The sequence below is a fragment of the Phasianus colchicus genome, chromosome 1, assembly GCF_987193195.1.
Source record: "Phasianus colchicus chromosome 1, bPhaCol1.hap1.1, whole genome shotgun sequence".
In the NCBI taxonomy this organism is placed as follows: domain Eukaryota; kingdom Metazoa; phylum Chordata; class Aves; order Galliformes; family Phasianidae; genus Phasianus; species Phasianus colchicus.
The window spans coordinates 89,416,400-89,436,909 of NC_143436.1; the positions used below are offsets into that span (position 1 = coordinate 89,416,400).

At 37.8% G+C, this 20,510-nt stretch overlaps 1 protein-coding gene across 15 annotated transcripts in view; it reads left to right on the top strand.

The window, feature by feature from the left end:
• BBX (BBX high mobility group box domain containing) overlaps positions 1-20,510 on the top strand; it is a 141,535-nt gene that overhangs the window by 104,458 nt on the left and 16,567 nt on the right. For 12 of the 15 annotated variants that reach the window (XM_031613226.2, XM_031613214.2, XM_031613218.2 and 9 more), the window contains 5 exons: positions 814-952; positions 3,612-3,760; positions 10,209-10,298; positions 16,752-16,949; positions 17,635-17,827. In XM_031613226.2, the coding sequence (XP_031469086.2) occupies positions 814-952; positions 3,612-3,760; positions 10,209-10,298; positions 16,752-16,949; positions 17,635-17,827 (769 nt within the window). The remainder of the gene's footprint in view (positions 1-813; positions 953-3,611; positions 3,761-10,208; positions 10,299-16,751; positions 16,950-17,634; positions 17,828-20,510) is intronic. The other 3 variants (XM_031613216.2, XM_031613219.2, XM_031613225.2) reach the window with 3 other exon arrangements.

Here is a 20,510-nt window from a genome sequence, read left to right on the forward strand (position 1 = left end):
CAAAGGTTTATGTTTAAACTGGTGATTAAGAAGTGTGTGATGGGGTTTCTGTGTCTGATCGCCTAAAATACTGGGCCTGGGGGCTTCATGGTTTAGGGCAGGAAATCTTGAGTCCTGCAGTCTGCATTCCTATTTATCTGTGCCTCTTTGGTTTTGTCTTTCATGATCTGAGATTTAGCTTTTTGACTGAAGGCTTGTGCAGTTGATTCATCAGCCTGCTGATAGTAGTCCGTAGGACCTATGTTGCATTTAACCCTGAACAATTGCTTTCCATGTAAACATCTCTTGAAGCTGTGGCTCTGAGCACAGTTACCCATCCTACAAAAGGCAGAAATGTTGTGCTTTCCCTTTGGTTGTTAGTTTTGCTGTAGGTGGTGAACAGGAAAACTTTGCCCTGTGGAAGGATACATTTGAGACTGAAAGGTTCCAGAAATTTTTATGAGATATACTGAAATGTATTTTTCCAAATAGTAGATTTAAATGGGTAATTATTTGAAGTGGAAATGAAAAAAGATGCTTGTAATTTAGGTAAGTTTGTTACTGTAAATCTACTCATTTCTTTGTCTTCCTTCGTACCTCAGAGGATCCTGATTTTGAAGGTAGTATATATGTAAAGGGGGGCGGAGGGAGGAGGAGGGAAGTTGCCAACAAGTTGATTATCTTGTTCTGGCGGGGAAAAAAGGATTGTTTTGCAACTCCTTCAGAAAGGTCAGACATCATAAATTGCATTGATGAATGGATATGCAAGTTCCTTGTGAGCCCACCTTAGCACATTTTTCTAAGATGAGAAACAATTTTCTGCCTTAATCCCAGGAAAAAGAAGCTCAGGAAAAGGCAACTCCTCAGATCATGAAGGATGCTGGAATGAAGAAAACTGGGCTTTTTCCCAAAGTGGGACAAGCGGGAACAAAAAACTGAAAAGGCCTAAGCCAAAGGAAGAATTTGTTTTTGGGTAAGTTGCAGTTTAACACTGTTCAAAATTTTAACAAGTTCAGCCTGGTACCTTATGAGCGAGTCTTCCCCATAGCAGTTAGTGAATATCTAACACTCAAACATTTTAAACTACGTAATCAGAATTAGATAAGCATTTTTGAAATTTGCCAACCCCATTTGGTTGAGTTATACTCTAGATTCCTGCTGGTTAGATATCCCAAAGTAGTTTCTCTGAGATCTTCCCTGGTTTGCACAAATGTAAACGAATTTGAATGACATTATTTTCTTACTTGCTTAAGAAAAAAAACAACAAAATACAATATTTACCTGCTCAAGAGATGAAGAGGGTTAATGATATTTTCAAAGCACTTTACAAACAATATTTGAAGATTAGTGTAGGCGTTCAAGCAGTGAAAACAGAATTAGACTAGAAAAAAAGAGATTTCTTTGCTCACTTGAAATTGCTGACAGAAGAAAACTAAGTACCATTCTAATACTTGCAAATAATTATGATAAATACACCATTTTGCCTCCATGGAGGCAAGGTGTATATACAGTAAAGGAATTAAGTGTACCAGAAGAATAATTAATGATTTCAAATGCATTGAAATTTAGTACAGCTGCATAGAATTAATCTTCTACTATTTGAATAATAATTTTTGTAAGAGTACTAACAGGCTTATTTAACTGCAGGCATAGCTGTTAAATCTGTTTGGCCATTTATACTAACTTGCATATTCTTGAAGACTTCCAATTATCTAAATTCAAAGGGTGAAAATGAATTTAAAAAGGAGTAGATTTTCCATGCTTCATGCTTAAAACTATAATGTATTTCTTTTGTGCCAGCCTTTTTTATGCTCTTTTTATAGCCTGTTCTATAAGAAATATAGCTGCAGCTTACTCTGCAGCAAAGATATTAAATTGATGAAAGTCTCCAAGCATTCTCTTGTTTGGAGCAAAACTAGTGGTACACCTTGTATTTGTAGTGCAGTGCATATAAACTTTGTAATTATCCAGATTTTAAATAAAAAATTGGGAAACTTTTAAGTCACCTTATGGTATGAAAACGAAATGCATCTCCTAGCCAAAAAAAATGTAGTTTCAAATAACTTATTCAAGGTTGTTATGAAAACTGTGTACCAATTTATTTGACAGATACTGTTCTACCATAGTTATCTGGCTAGGTGGAAAAAATACATATTTACAGGTGTTGCTTCCTGATTTAACCATGCCATTAATGAATATTGTTCAGTGAGCTCTGTAAAGGCAGAATTTGTGGAGCCAAAGTCCTGAAGAAGGTATTGGTTGTCCTTGTTCCTTACTCTGCCTGATCTTCTGTCTACTCAAAGAGCTGTTTTTACTTTTACCCACTCTTCTTAAACCTTTTTGCTCCCTTCATCATCACCTTTAAGCATTAAGGCATCTGTCTGCTGGGTCCTCACCATTTGCTGCCATTGGAATTGCTCCTTTCTCCCCTTACTTTCCTGTGTCCTCTTAACTTCTTCTCCATTGGTAGCTGCCTACATTTGCCCTGGTGATGCATGCCAGGTGTGCTTTGTCCATGTACAGCTGAGTAGAGGTCAAACAAAGGATCATTTTGTGTACCAAAACTTTCAGAATGCAATTGGATTTACATCGTGTTTCAAGAAAAATAGAAAGAATTAATGTTTCTTGTGGCACTTCCAAGTGTATAGAGTCTGATGGCCATCTCTTCCAACAGTCACAGAATCACAGTCATGCCAAGATCTATTGAGTTTTAGTTTTCCACAGCAAATAGCACTTAAGATTTAGTAGAAAATGAATACTATTCCCTTGTCATGGGCAGTTCTATTTATAATCTGCCTATCGGTACGAATTGCCTTTTATTAAAACATTCTTGCTTCTGGTGATCCTGCCTGGTTGCAGGTATTTGTTGACAAGTAGGGCTTACACATCATAGCACTGTCACTACAGCCATGCCATACCAACCAGTTCAAGTGTTTTGTTTTCATCTGGCTATTGCAAACAGTATTACATCTGTGGATTTCTTGTGTTGTAAATAAAGCATATTTCAGTCATTCAGGTCTGGCTGACCTATGAGGAATGTAGGTTGCTAATTGTATTTTCTCATCTCCCAACAAATAAAATAAGAAGAGAGGAAATATAATCCCCCAAAAGAAATACAAGGCTAATTGTAATCCTGAAGCACAACATTCCATAATTATTTTTTTATTTCCCCAAAAGATTGGATGACTTGCCACTTTCTTTTTAAGTTAGTGTGACATTTTTGCTCTAGTTTGAATTGTTATTTCCATTCCAGTGTGATGTGACTTCTTCCTGTGAAACTGTCCAGATTGCTTATCTATTGGTTTTGCTTTTTTCATTTCCCTTATAGAACAGACAAATCTAATTTACAAATCTATGCTGCTAAGTGTCACCAGCATGACACTGATTTTTATTTTTACACTATTTGCATATATTAAAACTTAATTTATACTTGATTACAAATACAGAAGCTGGATTGTATGTACTTATCTCAAAGTTGGATTAATATGTTATAGTTTGTTTACAGTATGTGTGCATCTTTTCCTTCTCAATATATGTACATGTGTACGTGTGTATGCACTTCGTATTCATAATATATTTCTTCTCCAGAATTGCAGTTACATTTAATTTGATTGGTTTTGTTTCCCCTTTAGCTTAGCAAAGTTGGAAGAAGAATTTGAAAAGAAATTCAACAGCCTCCCTCAATACAGTCCTATTACCTTTGACAGGAAAAATTCATCTGTTCCAAGGAAAAAGAGAAAGGTGGGAAGTGGCTCATCTGAACAACCAAAATCCAACAAAGGTAAGTTAGTGTGCACTACGTTCTTAGTAACAACACTTTGACAAGCTCAGAAATTTGTCTTCTTACCTTACTGTTATAAATGTGGAAAGTGTGTAGTCAAAACATTTTTCTAGCACTGAAGCCACTTGGTTCTCACCTGGATTAAATTTTAAGCTGTAGTCTTAACTTCTCATTTCCATGCTGAGTAGAGCTTGTTGGAGCTTGTACACAAAATAATTTCCTCATAGCAAACAAATTTAACAAAAATGGGAATATTTGTTAGAAAAGTGGATTTGTCAGGTTTTCTCAGGGGAAAATAGGGAGAAAATGGCAGAACATCAAAAAGTTATTTTGAAGTTTTTCAGAAAACAGTTCTAGGCAGTTTTGCATTTAAGGGTGCTTTTAGGCTCTATAAAGTAAAACATAGATTACCAGAAGTGTCTGAATGAAATGTGATTTTTCCCCTCAGGATCTTAACTCTCCACTGTCAGTTTGTTCTGATAAAAATGGTTTGCCTTTGCTCAGGTCCATTGCTGAGGATTATAAAGAAAGAAAAACTCATGACACATCTGGCTGTTTTATTTACAGACAACCTGTGTAACAGAGGTAGTAGAGAAGCGAATATATATTAGGGAAGATGCTTTTTCAACCCTGGCATCGTAAAATCATGTTCTGCTACTATGATTGTATCATAGACTGGCTGATTTTCAAATCCAGTATGTGTATTTTAGCCAGGCAACCCTGGATTAGATCTTTGCTTTTTGAATGCTTCAAAAATAATTACATTAGAATATGCAAGATTGAGCAGCTGTTCTTTTCTAGCACATGTCAATTTTAATATTGACTTTCATATATATATAATTAAATATGGAACAGTTAGAGTTTTGCAGATTTAGGCTTGTGCTAGTACCAACTGAGTCCTGACTCTTGGTTTTTTTTTTTTTATTGGATGTATTTGACAGAACCTCTTTAATATGCATGAGTGATTTTTTTTTTTTTTTTTTACAGTATGTTAATACAATGGTCTGTTAAGCAATATCTTTTGAGAACAAGGTGATCTGGCAATTGAAGCTGTAATAGCAGCTGCTTGGATTTCTTGTTATAGTATTTACCTGTTCAGGTGTCTGTATGTCCTTAAAAAAAAAAAAAAAAAACAGCAGGTCCAGAGTTGCATGAATGGATTGCATGATACATTGTCATTCCAGCCAGATAACCTAGAACTGGAATTTTGCTTTTTTGCTAGATTCCTAAGAACAAGCAGGTTTTTATCCTTGTTTTCATCACTGTTACAATGGGAATATTTCAGCCATGTCTCAAGGGAAGGTCGGAAGCATAAATGCAATCAGGTCACAACTCTGATACAAGTAGTTTTGGCACAACCCTGAGGAAGAGGCTTTGGAGCATTTGCCTGTAGCTGGCAATAATGGCTCGTAAAGCTAAACCAGCTGACTTTGTGCTGAAGCAGATGGCCAGCAGTCATATGAACTTTTCCACCAACTGAGCTGTGGGGTTGCAACAAGCAGCGCCAGGGGCAGGAATATCTGATGGTGACACCAGTGTTTATGCAGTGAACATATAACCACAGTCCTGAAATAAAACCAGGCTGAGATATCACTATCTGTTCCCAATTCCAGTGAATGCTGAATTCACAACAGCTAGCTGAGAGAGCTGGCAGCTTGCATCAGTCATTCCAGCTCCGTGGAGAGTGAGGCTCAGCTCTCAAAAACTAATTGAAAAACTTCCCAACATACCTTTTTTCTTTTTCTCTTTAGGAAAAGAAAAATAAAAATTGCTAAAATTATAGGCATTTCATGGTAGTGGGTTGATTTTTAATTTGTTTTCTTCCAGATTTCTTAGAATTCTTAAAATTCACATGCAAGCTGTGTATTTGAAACAACCTGAACAAAACTGCACGCAACTAAGCTTACTAGATCTATAGGGAAACAGTTCCAGCTGTGTCAAACACCCATTAAGCTGAATTCCCAAATTAATTTGTTGTCTTCTGACAGACTGTTCAGCCTAGACATGCTGTTGGCTTGCTTATAAACTGTGAGTCCAAAGACACCTAGAGAATTCTGGTCTCCAGTGGTATTACGCATACAGGTCTACAAACTGGGCTTCTGCTAAAGGGAAGCATGGGAAGCAGACGTGTGCAAAATGATGGAGACTGTTTTGGAATGGTTCTGAGTTTTTTGAAATACCATGTTTATACCGTTAGAATTCAGCAAAAGCAGAAGTGGCATTTTTTTCTTGCAGTGTGATGAGCATGAACTGTTAAGAGGCAGTACAACTCTATGGATGTGACTCTGTGTTGGGACATAGAAGACCTTAACTTTGCTGTGCTGTGTCTTGTCCTCTTGTGTGGAGTTGTCTTTGCTGCTTATGCTTTCTTGGAGTTGTTTCTGGTGTAAGGTCTTTAGAAGAAGCATCCATTACAAATGGTGCCAACTAATGGCTGAGGCCTCCTATGTGGTACTTTTCCAACAATACATAATGATCATTAGGGGTAGGTTTAGCAAGCGCTCTTTAAAATTGAGCCCAGCTTTTCCTGAATGACCGTCTACAGAATGATAAACTTCCCATGCATTTTCAGTCTTCAGATAAGTATATTTTCTGCAGACTTTGGATTAGTGCTTACTAAATCTGGAAAGTAGATGGGAGTGATGCACGCTGAAACTTCCACAGGATGTTTGGAAAATAAAAATAGAGGATTTTTTGTTTGTTTGTTTGGAGGTGGGATGTTTGTTTCATAACTAGGTTTCCATGCCTTAAAACAAAACAAAAAAACATATTCTAACCTGCCTGACAAGGGTGCCACATTTGATTTTCTGTCAAGTGTGATTAAACTATAGTTACAGAAAGCTAAATAAGGAGATAAGCCTGGTTTGTTGCCTGACCCAAACAGACAGGGTTGTCAGGACATTTTTTTTTACTCTAAAGCAGAAAATCATTAGATCAGTGTCCACTGAACTTTTCCATTATCTTGTGCCCAGTCCTCACTTTAGGTAGTTCTTTCAATATAAAAACACTTACAGAACCCTGTGACGTAACTGTTTTAAATCCATGTGTAAAGTGAGAGCTGAATTTTCTTAAATGAAAGAGGTTGTTTTTTTTTTTTTTCCCCAGAAGTTTCTAATTTGTCCAAATTCTGCTCTCATCACATTAGCAGGAATCAGTGGGAGTAGAACTGAACAAGCCACAACCTTTCTGTAAATCCCACCCCAATTCTTTGGTACCAGGGTTGTGTACCTACTATAGTAATGTAACAAAATGGCTGAAAAATACAGCCATCCTGAATCTGTACAGATGGACTGCTCCAACATTCGCTGGATCTGTGACTGATTTTATTTTTCTTCTTTCCAATGGCATATGTGCCAAAACATCCCACCGCACAGAAGCCATCAGTCTACAGTGAGTCACTAATATACTTATTTGCAAAAATGAGCAGCAGGCATAGTCATTATTTCTGTCGTGTGCTATGAAGAAATGCTCACTTACACACTAAGCACTTCACTAAAGCTCTTGTTTTGCGAAGGCTAGTAGAGGAAAGCATATTATACTGTTATTTATGAAAGGAGTTTTCTGCATTTTTGGTTTTTTTTATGGACTCTAGGACTAGAAATAAAGCATCAAATTAAAGTAACTTCTCTGTGGCATTCCTTTCAGCCTTAGCTTGGGATTTTGGGGACTCAGTTTTGAGCATTAGGATGTCTGGAGATGACATGCTGTAAAATTTCAGAGCTCAGTTCTTCTGGGAGCTGTGGAGAATGTGGGAGTTGCACCAACCCAGCGGCCTCATAGGATAAGGCAAGGACCTCAGCAGGAGGTTGATCTCTGTCTCTCCAGCTGAGGTCTGTATTTGGCAGTTCATTGATTCGTTTCTTAATCTAAGGAAAGAATTGGATGTGACAGTTTTCAAAGAGCTGAACAGTCTATTTAGCAATTGCTAGACAATTTGTACATGTAAATGTGGAAGTAATTGTAGACATTGTCTCACAAGAAAAAGGCTAAAAGGGTAGGATATTGGAAATTTCTTTATAAGAAGATGTCTTCTCTTTTCATCCCAATGAGGTCAATGTTTTGAGTTTTCCACGTGGGAACAGAATACCATATGCAAGTGTCATGTGTTGCAAAATGCCCTTCATGTTGCAGGTGTAAGCTTATCAGAAATGTTTCTTGAATAATAGAGGAGAAATTAGAGACAGTTTTCCTTCTTCATGAAATGACTGTCATTTTCTGGAGAGTTTTTAATCTCATTTATGCTCCTCAGTTGCTGGCAGTCTATGGAATTGATTTAAACAGTTTGTAAGGGTGCAGGCTGAGCTATAGAAGTGGAGACTAATGTGGTATTATGTAAAGTATTGCCAGTACCAAACACCTGCAAAAATAAAAAACAAAACAAAGAAACACAACCATAGTAACAAAAATGTCCTGAGAGTCCTCTCTTGCGTGTCTAGTGGAATGAACTGTCAGAAGGATTTGTCTTTGTTTGTTTGAATGAAGTGTTAGACATCAGTCTTCAGAAAAGATCATTTTTTTCCACTTACACTTTACCTTAACCTCTCTGAGATTTTTTGTGTGCCTTATTTTGCATTTTTGTTGTTCTGGCAGTATATTGCTCATCCAACTCTGTGATACTCAGGAACCTATTACAAAATTCACAGAAACAGTCAAATAAGTTTGAGTGAATACAGCCTATTCTACCAAGCCCTCTAGCATTCTCTCTGTGTGTTCTAATAAAGCTATTAAAATTCAAGCTAATGCTGTCTAAGATGGTGCCTGGAATACTTCTTGCTTTGGTTTGTTCTTTGATGTCTGGATATTTCATGATATGATTTATCTTTTTCCAAATTTTGATTTCTGTAGTAGCTTTATTGTTTTTGATTAAGTTTGTGTTTTTTTTTGTTTTGTTTTGTTTTGTTTTTAAAGTCTCTTGTTATCCACAAAGCCAAAGTATAAAAAATCCTAGTATTTCTTACCTGTCTGGAATTTACCTTTCTCTCTCTATTTTTTCAGTATTTTTGAAATGGAACCCAATTTCTGTGAATTCTACTAAATCTTGATCCTTCTTGCAAGTGCTACACATTTTCCTTCTTCATTCCTGATATACAGGGATTGGTAGTGATCAAAAACTCAGATGCATAACATGGTTTTATCTTGCACATCATTACTTAGTTGCAGTTTTGTATCAGTAGGTAATGTATGTCTGGTTTCTTGTAAGGAGAAGAAGTGGAGGTCAGGTTTGTGACAAGTAGGATACAGATCCTGCCACACAGCAGTTGGATGCCCTCTTGTAGGATATCAGCTATCTTTTCATCTGCAGCTCATCTCCCTTCTGTTTAGACAACTCTGTTTGAGCTAGCCTGAGGACTTGCTTACCTTTGGCAATATGTGCAGTTTGTTTCCGAGAAGTAACTGCATAAAAATGGCTTTGCAGTGTGTAGAGATGATCTATCTATTGTCTTTGATCTGTTATACCTTTGCTGCTGTACTGCAGTTTACCCCATTTGTGTGTCAAAGGATGGTTTCCTTTTCACCTGTGCTAGTGGTATGCTTTGTTGGTTACTGTCACTTAAAGTGTCTTTGGACTATTTCTAGTAAAGAGTACTATCAAAGTGGGAACAATAACAGCTGAACACACTCTCACTTTTCTCCCCTGGGAGCTTTTGCTTCTGCATTTGCTATAAAATTATTTCTGGTATCCAAAAAAGCAAACCTAACTCTTGCATCTTATGGTGGAATGGCTCTGTCTGGTAAGTAAGTTACTGTGCAGTCACTCACTCACTTCCCCAAGAGCGGGATGGGGTATAGAATCAGAAGTGCAAAAACAATCACTCACCACCAACAAACCCATGCCTAGCTAGTTCCTGAGTAACAGTTATTTTGGAAACCTGTCCCCAGTTGTACTGTTTAATGTGGTGAAACATGGTATGAAACATCTTTTTGGTTTGTTAGGGTCAACTGCCATGCCTGTGTCCTCTATCAACCTCCTTCTTGTTCACCTCCAGCCTCCTTAGTGGGGAGTCTGAAAACACAAGGCCTAGATGCAAGCACTGTTCAATAACAACTGAAACAGTGGGGTGTTAGCAACACAGTTTTGGTCACCAATTTAAAACAGTACATATGGGCTGCTGTGAAGAAAGTTATCTCCGCCCCATTATACATCCAAAAGGGAGCATGTCTTCAAACAAACAAAACTTTTGTTTTTATGGTATGGCAAAGTTTCAAGTGGTCATTCTTCAAAATGCTATGGGACCCTTAAGCATTAAAAGCTGCTGAGTTGAACTACAGCCGACTGAAGCCCACAAAAAGTCTCCAGGAGACAAAATGGAGACTTTCTCTATTGTGCTTCCCTGTTAAATGGTGTCCTGCATTAGTGGAATTAGAGGTTTTATAATAGATACTGTAACTGTTATAGTTTTTTTAAAAACTGCTAATTAAAAGTATGTATTATTAATGTTGTCTGTAGGTTCAGTCCAGTCTAAGAGAAAGAACTTTTTCCCCAAAATTGTCAGCAAATATAAGCACAAAAAGAAGAAGCTTAATGTTCCGGACAAAGGTACTGGTAGTGAATTACTTAGTTAAGGTTTAGAGCTGTATGCTCTCTGAATTCAGTCTTGGGTAATGCTTCTAGACAGAGGTATTAGATTGCTTTGATCCCTTATGGCCCTGTCTGTTTTGATTCCACTAGCTCCTGGCTCCAGTTGATCATATTACAATATTCCAATATGATACTGTTTTGCTGCTTATTGGTATCTCCAATTACAATTTCCCTGTTCTAGACTCTATGCAACAGAGCTGGCAAAGCATGGGCCGTTCTGTATTTGGCCCTGAACTACTTTTGTCTTCCACTGCTCATAGCTCTCTAGTCCTTTAGTTTTCCTTATCTCCATCCCTTTCTATATCAGAGACCAGATTGTTTGCACTTGACCAGACCATTTATTCAAGTTGTTTGCTCCTTTCTCTCTTATTTCCATCTGTCTAGAACTCTGCAGACTACAGCTGGTTGGGGCTTGAAAGCTGGTTTCTGCACCAGTTCTCAAAAGTAGTCCTGCAACCCTGAACCAACCCTCCCTCTGCAGAAGTCTTAACCAGCTTCCTGTTCTCCCTTAGGTTGAAGATAACATCTACAGTTTAAATTCTGCTAGGGTCTTGCTCAGTCCTCTATCCTGCTGATAGATCTCCAAATTCTTTTTCTTGCTACAGCATTCTGATCCTACTTACCTACACTTCATAACTTCTAGGATCATTTTTATGTGTACTGGGTGTACACAATTATAACTAAGCCTGTTTTCCAAGGCCTGTTCTTTTTATCTTTTTTTTTCCCCCCTACTCCATGATACTCAGATCTTGGAGTAGAGTTCTCTCCCATATCATCCCAGTAGTGTAGCAGGGCCTCCCTGGTCACTCATTTATAAGGCTCTATTAATTTCTTCCATTTATTTTTTTTTTCCCTCTCCATGTGTATCCCATTTTAAGATAATAAAATGACAGCTTCCCCAGGATCTTTATGCTTGATCCCTTTCCCTAAGGCTTAGCTGTGTCATTTGTTCTCCTTTCCTGATGCTATGTTTTGTATCCTCTGTGGTGCACTTGCACTGTTTTCCCATATAGTCTCTGCCAGCTCTTCTGCATCCAGCAATACAAATATTTTTAAATTACTTATTCTTTTTTCATGGGATTTGCATAATAAACATGTTGTGGGAGTTGCTCATAAAAAGTAACTATCATGCTTCCACACCAGAGTGAGAAAGATATCACCACACATTATCACTGGGTGCCAGTCAAATTGTTGTGTCTTAATTATTAATAGACCATAGAGATAAATTAATTTAAGTAAAACTAAAATCTAACATTAAAAAGCAATATTAACATTATCCTATAGGAAAAGAAATAGAAGCATTTAATACAAGATAAAGTAAAAAATATCTGTAGATAAAACATGAAGTGTTGTTATCAACAACACACAAAAACCTATTTGATTAAAAGAAACCAGCCTGTTTTGGTATAAAATGAAGTATGAAGTATGCACTATGATCAAAGATTAAAGCTTGACAAGTGTTGAATACCCTGGCCTTATTCCAGTACAACAGCGGCATGCCCCAGGAAGTTGAGAATGTGAATAGTATCATAGTGTCTAAACATTAAGGACGTGTCTATGCATTTGCTGGAGCAGGGCCAGTTTGCTGAGTTCATCCCAAGACTGAAAAAAGGCATGAGAAGCTTGAACCTACCAGCCTTACACAGCCCACATGGAAATCATCAAAGGAAAGACACTGGTGTGTGTGTGTGTGTGTGTGTGTGTGTGTGTGTGTGTGTGTGTGTGTGTGTGTGTATACACACACATGTTCAAGGGGAATTGTATTTTCTGAGTTAAAGTAATGAAAATTTGGTATCTTGGCTACCGTAACTACACAGTGAGGAACAGTTATCAGCAAAATGCAGTCTGGGTATGGCCTTGATGTACATCATACATCATAGTTTCATGAATTCCTTGGCAGTGTGGCCCTAAACTCTTCGAATCCAAGAACTATTCCATGTTCAGAAGCACTCAAGCTGGATATCTGTGTGTTTTGTTTGAGTTAAAAAAATAAACAAGGGCTTAGTTATTTTGGTTATTTTGTACTTCTGATGAGTCACAAGTATGTATATGTTATGGTTTTTATGAAGTTAATTTTGCTGGAGGAAGGAGAGACTTGGATATTCTGATAGCTGGAGACACCTGTAAGTGTTGCTGTTAGCAGGGGTCACGCTGCCTTCATCTTTAACAGCTTGAGAACTGCTACAACTCCTGTTACCAGATGTTGAAGAAATCATTTTTGATCTACCTGGTGTGTTACTGACAGTTTCTGTGGTGTGCTGAGCTGCTTTGTCATTTTATACTCACAAAGGCAGGTGATAAATAGTTCTTCAGTTTTGAGTGAGATCAGTAGCTGTTGAGTGGGCTCTTGAATAGAGCGTTCTTATTGTAGACCTGCCTCTGTGATTTGAGTGTGGTTTTGGCACTAGCATTTCTCAAAGGGAGCTCTGTCTTGTCTTATCCTTGTTCGGTATGGCATTAGAAAAGGGATGAGGTAAAGATGTTTGTCAGTGTTCTTGATACTACCTTAGCTGGCTTTGCTCTAATTGCAAAATTAGCATTAACAAGGAAGTTCCAATCTCTGGCTGCAACTTTACAGAAGTACTGATAGTTGATAAAAATCAGCAAAATGAGGGCAGTGAGTCGCATCTTTTAAATCCTCACTTTCTCTCTCCATTGATTTTTGTGGGTTTTTTTTCCGTATGTGTAAGACTTGAGTTAGACCTATGCCAGTTTCTCATCTGCTGCGTTAGACTTGTGTTCTGGTGTGCTGCAGCTTGCACTCTACAATGCAAAAAAGAACCAACCGTAGATGGAAGCAATAAGAAGACTTCATGTATTCTGTAGGCCTGCAGAGTAGGGTAAACGGTCCATGCTAGCTTTAAACAAATCTAGCTCAGGAAACCATCTGGCATACAGCTCCAGGTGCTTTTTTTTCTAAGTCATTTTTGTGACCACAGTGTAAGTATACCAGAAGGTCTAGACTTTCATATCATGTGCTCAACTCCTCTTGCAAAAAATAGTCCCCAAGTTCTGCATGCTCTACTGTCATATAGTAAGCTAACCACAGAAATGTAGGATTGAACAGTAGAACAGAACCTCATTTCATTTCTAGAAAGCATTCTGAAAATTAGATGAGTTCTACACTGCTCACACAGGTAGGAGAGCGTGGAAGCAAAAGGGATACAAAATGGATTCAAGAAATGACTAAAAAGAACCAGGGAATTAAACTTGTTTAGCCCTGTCATTTCAGCACTGCAAATCAAAGGCTCGATTTAAAGCATCCAAACAGACACACCTTTGTCAGTGGAAGCAGTGGGGTACTGATTTTCTTGAAAGCAGTGCAGGATGAGAACCCTTGTTTGTACCTTGCTTTGCCATCCAGTTGTTTGTCTCAAGTTCAGTGCAAATGGTCTTGAGAGCCTTTAGTCTTGTATAATTTCCTCTGAGTTCAGTTTTATCTCTGTTTGAATAAATAATCTGAGAAGAAGGCAATGAGATAATCTCTTAACCCAACTTCCACCAAGAAAAGTAGAAAAGTCCTCTTGAGGAAAGCAACTCTTCCCTTCAGCACCCACTCTTTTCACCCCAAAGGGTGAGGGAAGAAACACAAAACCCCACTCATTCACTCTTCATTTTTATTCCTTTCTCATTCAAAATGCATGGCAATTTTACAGTGAAGTGTTAGCTCTCCTAAGCTAAGTGAATAATTATAGAGGACTCTAAGTCTCCTTTTAAAGACTGAGTTACCTTAAAACAGGGAGAGATACACTTAATCCTGAATTTGTCAGTCACCTTCTGCTGTTTTTTAGTGAAACACTTAAGATAGATGTACTGCTTTATCCTAATCTGTTGCATTTTTTTTTATCATTTTATGTCTTTAATAATGCTAACTATTGCCTTTTTAATTTTTTTATTATTTTTATTTTATACCTTTCAAGACTTTATATTTTCTGGAAGTTTTTTGATGGATGCAATGTGTAAAATAAAACATGAATTTTAATAAGAACTATCTATTGTATTTACCAATCAAGATAATTCCCAGTGACCTGGCATAGCTCATAAAATAATACATATTTAACTAAAAACATACCCAAGTTCCTTTCTTTCAGATGTTCGTTATTTGAAATTGTTTCTTTAATGGTTTTATTAAATGTAAAAAAAAAAAAAAAAGTGCATTGCTAAAATTAAAGCCATTATAAACCCAATCTTAGAATTAAACAGCATTGTCAAAGTAGTATCTAATTAGAGCAAATCCCTGAATCAGAATTAGCAAATACAGTTGGGCTACAACCAAGCCATTACATTAATACATAATCAACGCTTTTGAATTCCCAAATTAGAAATCTAGAGATAAAGCTGCCTGTTTAATTATACATTCCAATTAAGATTTTGGTCCCAGTCAGTGCAGTAAGCTTATCTGAACATCTCACTATTAGGTAAATTGAATTACTTGGAAGTCACATTTATAGTCGCTAGTGCTTCTTCTTAATTGTACTGCTTTTGGGCAGATGTTATTGCAATCACTCATGTACTCTTTAATAAAAGAAAAAGTTTTACAGCAAAACTCTGCTCTGCAGAGTATCAGTATTTATGGGTAAACACTGAGGAAAGCTCACTGAAGTGCTGTGCATTTTTCAAAGTAAAGAACATGCATAATTCCAAAAATGGTTTATGAGGGAAAGCACAAAGGTGGATTCAAGAACATTCATTAAGTTTTGTAACATTTCCAGATGCTTTTACACGTATACACTAGATCTGTTCATATTCTTTTGCTATAACACAGTAAAACAGGGCTCTTTTCCAAGAAAGCAAAGGCAGCATATTGCAGGACAAAACTGTGTTGTAGCTATTCTCTTCAGCCCGTTCCCAGTCTCATAGTTAGCATTCAAAGAAGCTACCCAAAAAAAGAGTTTATATTAGCCATATCTAACCAGTACATAAACATTAAATATTATTAAAATGACGTGTGGACTGTTGTGTGCGATCTGGGAGGTTTGGTTGCTCCTGCATGATACTCCCAGTCTCAGTGTAGGAGGTTGGTCTTCTTCAATGCTTAACTCTTCTGAAAGTGCAGTTGCTGGCATTCCGACTGAAGTTTTGCACGTCCTGTCACCCACAGAGTGAATAAATGGGTTTAAAATGTTTCTTGAAAACAGGAACAAAGATTGAAGGGAACGGTGGGGAAGAGGAAGAAAATGTGGACGTGCTAACAACTGTGAAATAAAGGAGTGTTAAAAAGAGATGAGCTGTAACCTGATGCGTAGTAAAGAAAATAATGAGTTGAAAATGCACGGAAAAGATGAGATAGAGATGTTAGGAAAAATTATGTAATCATTCAGGAGGCAGTGCATCTGGGAGAATAACAACCTGTGGAGTTGGTGAAGATGCCATGAGTGCTCTCAGTTTCAAAATAGTCGAGGGAAGCCTCTACGAAATGACCTGGGCATTCCCTTTGTTGCTAACCCTATCTTTCTGTAAGCACGAACGAGGTAATGCTTTTATCAAAGAAGAATAATTTTCCCAGACTGAATTTATGAACTTGTGAAACCCTGTGGTATCAGCAGTGTGGTTTATTAAATCACTGGAAGTGGCAGGCAGTTTATGACTGTATGCTGATCTCAGACTTTGGAAACTTAAATACTGCCAGTGATTACTGTCTGACCAATTTCTGCGTGAACAAGAGTGAAGCTAGTGTCTAGTCAGGTGAAAATCTGTCATCATGTTCCACCTCTTGATGGAAAGCTGCTTTGAAATGTGAATACTGGTACTGTTGAAAGAATTTCAAACAGTTCAGTTTGTACTCTCACTTTATGTAAGTAGTGATCCCATTGTAGTAATTATAGTATTCTGTCCTGTACTTATTTATTTATTTTTTCTTTAAGCATTCTTGTATTTGAGTGATCTAGGCTTTTGTATTTGCTGCGTTTAGGTTTCTCTAAGCTTTATTATTTTTAGAAAGCAGCATTTCCTTCTGCTTAAAGGAGGTGAAATAGAGTGACTTGAAAGAGAAGTGTGAGGGTTATTCAGGAATTCCTGATTGCCACTTGTGAGTCTGGCTATGAGCTAAGATAAGTTTACGTGAGGACCCTAGCTGTTATTGTTCTTTAAATGTCTTTGTCTGTTAGCTACTTATTGGCATCTTCTGTTGTGGAGTGTTGTACACTCTGATAACATGCTCAAACTGAAATGCTACTTTCTGTCTCACAGTTTCCTTTGCAAATGTTAAAAACTTGAACCTCCTAGGAAATCTTATGCTACTATTCCAGTGCAAGCCCCTGCCAGATCAAGATGATATTTTGCCTTGATTTGTGCTCTGAGTACTTGTGAGGAAAAGTTTAGTACATTATGTAGATATTTACAGAATGTTAAATGAGAATAGCCAGGAGTTGTATCTTAAATGTAGATTAATTTATTTTTGTTTTTTTTCAGCCATACTCTCAGAAGACAGAAATCCCATTGAGCTTGCCTGGAGGAATAAAATTTGTATATCTGCCCTAAACACTCCAGAGCCAGCGATGATGCATGAGCCTTTAGTTGGAAGCCAGAAAAGGAAAGCAAGGAAAACTAAGATCACTCATCTTGTTCGAACAGCAGATGGCCGCGTGTCACCAGCAGGAGGGACACTGGGTAAGGAAATGGTAGTTTAAGTTTAAATTTTGTTCAAATTGAATAGTTGGAGATTATATTAAAGCACAAGCAACTAATTAGGAAAGTATTGTTCAGCCAGCATGTTCTTAGACCTGCTCGGAAAGATCATTCTATAAAATGCAAATATCGATCAACTGTGAAATGGTTACATCCTTAATGGCCAACTCCATTTGTTTGACTGCCCACATCTGTCATCTCTCCCTGGTATTTTTCTAAGAGCTGATTACAGAAAGAAATGAAAGACTTTCATTTCATACTTTCATACCATTTCATACTTTCTTTCCAGTCCAGCAAAGTAATCATAGTGCACTTAGTAATATGACATAAAAACTATTCTGTGGTATGACAATCAGTGCAAAAGCCTCAGTGGTTAAGATAATCTTTCGGGCTTCTTGTATCTTAAACGTACACAGAGACACAAGCTCTGTTCACTGACCTGGAGGATCAAACTTAGCTGAATCCAAAGTCAGTAAACTGCTTCATAAACCTCTGTATGCTTCAGTCATTAGCTTGGTTCAGAAGAAGTTGCAGCATGAATTAATTTTACTAGCACAATCGAAGTCCTAATGGTGAAGTTTTTGTTAACACTGGACTGGTCAGTACCTCAATGTACTGCTATGAATGTAAGAGCTAGACTTGCAAGCTTAACTCTCTTTTGTTACAGAGGAAAAGCAAAAAGATCTTCCACAGAGCAGTCTTCAAAAAGCGTCGAGTGCAGAAACTGATTGCAACAGTGAATGCTCCGGAAATGCAGAGACACAAGAAAATCATAGTATTACATCAGATATGCCAGCAGTGTCTGCATTTTTTAGCTTAGCTGCTCTGGCAGAGGTAGCAGCAATGGAAAATGTACACAGGTATGATTTTCTTTTCTCTTTGATGCCAGAATGTTCAGAAAGCACGTGAATTGCATAGTGTTTAATTTGGCCTGTGCTTCCTCCTCCACTGCTTTCTCTGAATGTCTGTTTTCCACCACTAGCTTCCTAGTGTTAAGTCGACACCTACATGACGCTGTAGTCTATTTCAGTAGTCAGTAAAATTATTCTCCTTTGTAAACTTGACTCCCAAATTTTGTGTATAAATCATTTAATATGCTCTTTGAGATCCTAATAATGGGGAGTTTCTAATTTTCAGCCACCATTTGTCAGATGATAGATTTAAACAGCTATTGTACGCTGTTTTCTATGTCTCTGTGGCCTAAGACTGCACAGAGAATTTCATGTAACTAGCACAGATTTTTTACTGAACATGACTGAATGAAGCTTGCTTGTTATTTTTACTCTTGTCCTTTGCTGTGTAGGAGGAAAAGCATCTGCAGAATGTCCTCAGGGCAGAACAGCTCTGAGTGATGGAAAGTCACATTACTTTGGTCTGGTCCTCTCAGTGTAAGAGTTAGGCCATCCACGCAGATAATATGGAGAATGCACAGATCTCTTAGGCCTGTCGGGTCAGTTCAGCCAGCATGGTCAGATCTTGCATTCTAGACCTGTGATGGGAGGAAATGAATGACAGCAAGTCGTCTTTAGCTCTTAATTATTTAGTATTGTCCCACTATTGGAGATATGATGGCCTATATCCTTTGCTATAGTGGAAAGTCAGTAAGGAAATCTAGGACAGTCTGAAACCATCACAGCCTGAGCAAATGGCATGTAACAGATTACTGGCTACCTAAGAAACCACAAGGCAGCGGTTGATGAAGCCATTCACAACCTCACAACCTACTGTTGATCTTGTGGCCCCTGTTGGGCAATCCAGTTCTATGTATTCAGACTTAATGTGAAACACTGACTTTTTTCAGAAGCTTGAAGGGCACCAAGAAAGAAAGTCTGATGAACTCAGCCTGGTACCTCTTCTCTGCCGAAGCTGTTACCTTGCTTACACAATAGCATTTCAAGTGAGAAATGTTTTCATACTACTTTTGCCCAGACTTTTCTCCCAGTTTTGCAAAACAGCAGTCTGCTATCAAGACTGCAAAAGTATGAACTTGTTTTTGTCATTTTCCATGGCTGGAAGCCATGAAATGAAACCTGGAGAAGCGCTGTCCTGAGTTCTGCTCTCATTTGCATCCTTGTGGTTTCATTGATTTCCAGTAATGCTGTGAGAAGAGCAGCACAGGAGTGACTTAGTTACATAACTAAGATTCACTTAGTTATGATGATGTCCTCTTTGTTTTCCTAAAAGTTTTTTCTCCTTCATTTTTCCTCCTTAAAAATAGTGTTTTGAACCAGTGTTTTACTTACCCTTCTGTTTGGGTCTTCCTTACCTACAACCATATTTTGTCATCTCATCATGCAGTTAGAGCAGTGTGGCACCTTCCGTGAGGCCTGAAAACACCAAACGTCTAGCAACTGTTGCAAATTCCGGCTTCTGTCACTAGGGAAAATGAAAAAGGAAACTCTTTCCAAGTAGCAACTGTGCCATAGGTCTCTTACAGACTTGTCAAATGGAAGTCAAAACAGAAACCTGAATCTCATGGGCTGCATGCTTCTCTAACTTCTACTCTGTTGACTGTTTATTATCTGTGCAACTTCTTTATCTCTGAATAACTAGAAATGAGAAGAATAGCATTAGAGGTTTGCTTGATGTGTTCTTTTCAGAGTCTACGTTCAATTATTATGTAATTTTACACAGTCTTGGGCCTCAGAAGCCAGAGTCCTTTCTAAATGTAATTAGAGCTTGTCTGGAAGTGACAGCATGGTTGTCATTTGAATGTTTGTTTAGCTTTGGTTACCTTGTGTGTGCCATAGTTAAAGCGCTTATGATCCTGAGCTGCATTTTGTACCAAGGCCATTTCACTGCACTACAGGTGTGCAAAGCATGTCAGTACCGACGTTTCTGTAGAGACTGTAGATCTGCCAAAGTGCAATCAAAGCAGCCTTTGTGTAAGTAAGAATTAGGCTCCAGATTTTCACTGCTCAAAGTGACACATAATGTAACAATAATAGAATCTGACTTGAGAAATTAGATAACAGGCAGTGACGTTCTTTTGCATGCATTTTAAAAGGCAAGCTGCAAAGGAGTTCTCCCAGGTCCATCTGCTTCAATGACTGACATTGATTTTCAGCACGTAATTCTGGTGCGGTGTATTTTTATGATATCCTGTGCCAGGGGATCATTTGTAAATTAACACTGCTGAAGTAATGAAAGAGATGTTGTGCTGGGCTGATGAAGTGTTAGGTCATGAAACTTGGAGTCATCCCAGCATGTAACTGCTGATAGGTATATTTTTGTTTTGCTTAAAAGCCAGCTATTGACTCTTGTTAACATGACATACGCCTCTGTGCATTTGCCATCTTTTGCTGTATGTGAGCTGTGCTCTCCACTACTGAGGGCTGATACCACTCACTTATAAAATGTGTAACAGCACTTGTGTGCTCTTAACTTACTCTTTGGCCATCTGTTTTGTTTTGTGTAATCAAATACCATCAAGACTTGTCTGACTTTGCATTGTATTGCAGGTTGTCTTCAGGATATTTTCTTATTGTTGCAGGAATACCTATAAACAGAGTTAGTAGCCAGCAATATGTGGACATCTGTGGC